The 5,819-nt window shown below is 31.0% G+C and overlaps 1 protein-coding gene across 1 annotated transcript; it reads left to right on the plus strand.

The window, feature by feature from the left end:
• Nucleotides 1–243: 243 nt before the first annotated feature.
• LOC122859556 (achaete-scute complex protein T3-like) lies at nt 244–2,657 on the plus strand. The gene is made up of 2 exons (XM_044163220.1): nt 244–1,458; nt 2,628–2,657. Exon 1 carries the CDS (start codon nt 558–560, stop codon nt 1,407–1,409), a length of 852 nt encoding a protein of 283 aa, XP_044019155.1. The 5' UTR covers nt 244–557; the 3' UTR covers nt 1,410–1,458; nt 2,628–2,657.
• Nucleotides 2,658–5,819: the final 3,162 nt, after the last annotated feature.

The following is a 5,819-nucleotide window of genomic DNA, read 5'->3' on the forward strand; positions in this document are numbered from 1 at the left end:
AGTAAAAAAAAAAAAAAAAGATGATTGAAGACAGAAAAGCGAGACAAGAGGGGAAAAAAATTGTGTGATAGACGATATGAGAGAACAGTAAAAGAGGGTAGAAGGATCTTTAGCTGCGTTACGTCGCAAGAATTATGTTTACAAGAGGAGGGGAGTAGAAGCTTCAGGGCCCCAATCGGGAAGCGAATGACGGGACTTCATAGTGGGGACGCGGCGCGTGCCCATCTGCCTTATATAAGGCCCCGTACCCTTCTCAACAGCATTTCGGGAGCCGCTTCCGTGTAGTGAGTATTGAGGGTGTTTAAAGTTTTATTCTTCTTTAATGCCAGTGGAAAATAAATGTGTAGTCTAATTTTTACCTTGAAGTAAAAATAAAGATATTTATAAATTTTAAAAAACAAAACACGAAAAAGATTATAGATGGAAAATTAATATTTAGGTACTTGAATGTGATAATAGGTAGAAAAGACTGAAAAATCGTTGTATATGATTCAAAATATACACATTCCATAACTGTGCCACAATAATTCGGTTAAAACTCGGGTATATTGTGTGATATGACTCTAGTGAGAACAAACGACGAGAACGCGTTACCAATAATGTTGGGTGTTCAACAACATCATCACCACCATGTTGGTCACCACACAAATCCTATGAATAATACCAACATTAATGTTCAAAGTCATCTTCGTAGCAATGTTATTGTTACGACTGGAAATCATTCCAAAAAAACAAAAATCTATCAAACTACGTCTTATGGTACTGTGCCACATCAACCAGCATCTGTTGCAAGAAGAAACGCACGCGAACGCAATCGCGTAAAACAAGTTAATAATGGCTTTGCAACACTCCGTCAGCATATACCACAAAGTGTAGCACAAGCTCTTGGTAGTAATACTGTCGGTACTAATGGTGGTTCAAGAGCTGGTAGTAAAAAACTGTCTAAAGTTGAAACCTTGAAAATGGCAGTAGAATATATAAAAAGTTTACAAAACATGCTTGATAATAATGGAATCGGTTCGGATATGATAAGTACATCGTCATTATCATCAGCTTCATCAACGTGTGGGTCTACCTCATTAATTGATCTTAATACAACAGAATTACATTCTCCGAGTATCCAAGATAAACATACTCAAGAACACAATATTATTTATGAAAAACATCATATAAAAAACGAAAACTCAAATACGACTTCATTTGTACCACCACCTAGTTCAGAAGCATCAAGTTCACCGACTCCAAGTTCTGTTTCTGAAACATCATCAGGTGGTAGCCAAGGTTTCGGTGGTAGTACTTCAACAGTTATTTATACAACACATCAAGATGTTTATGAAAATTATGGACCAATGAGTCCAGAAGATGAAGAACTATTGGATGTCATCTCATGGTGGCAACAGAGTCAATGAAAATAAACGTCTGTTGTGTTTGTGTTTCTGGCTGTCACCATTTACTAAGGCAAGCATAATTCGAACTTTTCCATGTTCATATTTTTATTTAAAAAAAAACACATTTCTAGAAATCAAGACAGTTGATTTTTTTTATTTTTCAGTGTCGTTTTTCGAACTTTAATTTCGGGTTTGTGTGATGAACAAAACCCATAGATCACTATGTATCATACAAAGATTCGATATTATCTTTTCTTTTTTATATTGTACAAAAACACACTACCATCTTGGTTATATTTGTGACCTTGGTAGCTAACAATACTTTTCAGTAAAAAAATCCTTAATAAAATATACGTACATATGTATATTACAATACATATACATATATATTTATGTATATTGCAATATGGCCATTCAAATCGCAGACTCCATTCAAGATATCCTCTCCCTTACATTTATACATCTCGGGTAGCTTTTGTCTGCAATTTCTTTCACCTTCCTCCGGTCCTTTTTTTAAATATCTCCTGCCCTTGCCGTCGATATCCATATGAAATATGTATATACTTTTTTACATTCTTCTTTACTTTTATATTCTTTATTCGAAATTCAAGTTCAACTTTGAATTGAATCTACAGAGTGTTAAAAAATATGAATGAAATCATCGAAAAAACTCTGATCTAAACTTTTTTATTCACATTCGATTATTTTTAATTATAGTCAGTTTCGTTAGCGAGCATCCATTATTACTACTACTTTTTTTTTATATATTTTTCAAAATCATTTATTCTAATACGCTCGACGTATAGGCACGCACGTATACATATGTATATATGTCACCTAACCGAAGGACAATTTCTTTAGTGCGGTGCGTTCAACCTCAATACACTTTCGTTCACGATATTCTCAGCGTTTTCACTTTTTTCTTTGTCGGTTTTTCAACTGGTACCCCATTCTTTTTTATTTATTCATTTTTGATTCTTTCTGTGGACCCTTCTCGAGAGATCTCCATCCGAGTCTTTTGTCAAACTTCTCCCTTACATGAAATCCACCTTCATCCCCCTATTGCGATTATTTACGCTTTTTTTTTCAAAGTTGTTCTATCTAGTATTCATCATACATATATCTGAATGAACAATAAACTTACTGAGTATATGAAAGAGTAAATACTTTAATTTTCATTAAAGAATAATTTTAATAAATGGTTTAATTTAATTTAAATTATTTTTTTCATGTTTACAGAATTTGAGATTCCCAAGATGAACCGTAAGACGAAAAAAAAAAATAATTTATCATCGGCTGTTCCATCCACTGTGATCTAGTCATCTATATGTATAGATATATATATATATATATATATATATATATATATGTATATATATCTTCTGTTGAAATCACTGCCTCACGCATACAAGCTTATTCTATCAAATAATGAAAAATGAATTTGTGTTTTTTTTCAGAAGATCACAATACTCATTTTTCCATTGGAAATATTAATGTTTCGTGAAATATTTTTTGTATTTAAAACCGACTATTTATTACGTAAATAGTAAAGTCAAAATTTACGTTTGAGAAATTTGAAAAATATATATTTTTGATTATTTTTATTAGGGTAGCAAGTTTTAATGATAAAAATATAAATAAGTGAAATGAAATAAAAAAACTTAATATTTGTATATAGTAGTATATTTTATTGCGTTAGGATTAAAATATTTAATAAAAATATTATTTCAAGACAGTGAAAATAAAATATTGCATGAAAAAAAAAGCAAAATATATATATATATATCTCAATAAAAATGGAAATTGATTTTTGATTTTCTAAAATTATGAATCAAGAAAAAAAATGTATTCAATATTATATTCTTGTAGTTCATTTTTTTTTGTAATTATTGACATTGACAATCGTTAAATATATAAAACACTTTTATTTGGAAATAATTGACTTTTTATTATACGTGAAAAAAAAAGTTTTTGTCTAAAATTTTTGTATACTTAATTTTAAGAAAAACCTATTTCCCAATAATCAATAAGTTTCGAAAAAAATTACACGCGCAGCAAAATGAAAAATGGAGAAAAACAAGTTGAGTGTGGTGAATTACAAAGATGATTACTCAGACGTTCCGTAATAACTATTAGGTAATGATCCTGGGATAAAAATTTTGAGTCTTTATTTATGGAATTAGTGTATTTAACGGTATTTCAGAGTGTTTCAGAGCCTTCATGATTTTTTTTTTTTTAAATACTCGGCATGCTAAATCGTAGACTACTTTTATAGTTTCAACAATTGAAATTTTTTCGACTTCAACAAGGACTTAGATTATCTTTGAGTTTGGGAATTTAAAATAATTTTCAATTCGTCTGCAAACCTAGGTGTTTTCTAGCTGTGACTACTGAAAATCAATTTAATTATAAAAAAGTTTAATGAATAAATTTATTTTTTAAATACATAAATTTTTTTGGTTCAATTTTCCCTGTTCAGGATAGAATCAAGTATCTTTACCACATCTCGAATAATAAGGCAACCTACACGGAGAGAAATCCGCAGCAAATAATGCTGTAGAGTATCAAACAAATTTTACTGTAGTCTACTGGAAATTGAGAAGTTGCGTGGGGAGGCCACCAGGATCGACTAGAATTTCCTACTACACTACAGTAATTTTAATCAAAACAAAACAAAAAAACGTCACTAAAAATTAAATAAAACCTTATTATTTAAACATCAGAATAAAAATGTAATGTGTTTATTAATTTTAAAAAAATAAACCATTTTATAATTTTCATGTGTTTCACCGTATTTTTATTTAAATTCATGAATAAAATAAAAACAATAAACTTTTTTAGAAGAGGTTAGGAACACACTTGATTTCCAATAAATATTCGTGATCTTATGGGAAAACCTGCTGTACACTACAGTAATTTCTGGCATAAACTATACCATTAACTCAAGACTTCCAAAAATTCCGGTAGACTACAGTAAAAAATTTAGATGAAATATAATAATAATCATTATAATAAGTGGGAATTAGTCGCTTTAATGACGTCAGCTATGATTTTTACGATACCACTACAGTAATATTTGGTGCGGATTTCTCTCCGTGTAGTCAAACCTTGATCAAAATTTTTTGAGTCTCATCAAATTCTCCAATGTCCATAATTAAATTTCTTTTATTTCCGAATAATGCATTAAATTTTTGAAGTGAAACTTCTTTACAGAGGGTAGCGACAAAATTTGAGGCCCCGCTAGCGTTACGCTGACTATCATACACCCTGTCACACGCCCAGTCACAATGCTGCGTTACGTCAAAAGAGGGGAGAATTACATAGAGAGAAGCATAGAGGCAAGCATACAACATGTACTATACTAATAGAGCGTATGACACGTTCTGTCATACGCTTGGTCACACAATGCTGCGTTACTACTCCGAAAGCAGTTTCACTTCCCCCGCGCGTACTCACAACACGCTAATTTTTCTTATTAACGATGATATTTTTGAAATTCCTTGGTAGAAATTTGACGTCGGGCTCGACTTAATATCGACATAACGTGTTTAACCTAAAAATTTTTCCCTATGCTTATACATGTTATCTCGATATTAAGTCGGGCCCGACGTCGATTCGACGAAGCATTTCTACCAGGGTTATTGTTATTTTATTTATACTATAAGGTTATATATGAATAATATTATTATAAATAATAATAATTCCAATAATATTATGACTAACAATAATATCAATATAAAAAAATGAATTGTTTAACGTGCTATACTTCTTATTAGGAAGTTTCTTGCACGGTGCCTCTCCTTCTTTAAACATTTTCCAACCGTCAATTTCTACAACTCATTTTTGCGACAGACATGGATGTCGACTTTGTAATGCGTTCAAACTGTACCCGATTCCTATTATAGCCCAGGGAAACCATGAAAAACCTGGGCTTGCGCCTACCACTCGATACATGGCGTCGGTGGTCGGGATCGAACTCGAGACCTCCTGTCTCAAAGCCCGAACCGTTACCGCAGTGCCATATCGTTGGTCTCAATAATATCAATATAATATTAGTAATAATATCAAAGGTATCAATTATATCGTCGCATTAAAGGAAAAAGGGGGTAAGTGCAAATTTATAAATTTTCGGGTTTCTCATCTAGTTTTTTTTTTTTTTTTAACGAAAAAAAGCGCGTAATAACCTTTGATGAAGGATAAAGGGCGTATATCCAAAGATTTACGCTTCTTTTCCGTTATCAAAATAATTTTTGATAAAAGATGAAGGGCGTATTTCGAATTTTATTTGAAATTTAATTAATGTCAGAATTTTTTAAATTATTGATCGTTTACTGATAATTATGAATAATTTATTATTAATAAGAAAGACATAAAAATAGTTACAAATCTTCATCTTTTATTAAAAATGATTTTGATAATGAAAAAAAAAGG

This window comes from Aphidius gifuensis, linkage group LG6, assembly GCF_014905175.1.
Source record: "Aphidius gifuensis isolate YNYX2018 linkage group LG6, ASM1490517v1, whole genome shotgun sequence".
Taxonomy (NCBI): Eukaryota; Metazoa; Arthropoda; class Insecta; order Hymenoptera; family Braconidae; genus Aphidius; species Aphidius gifuensis.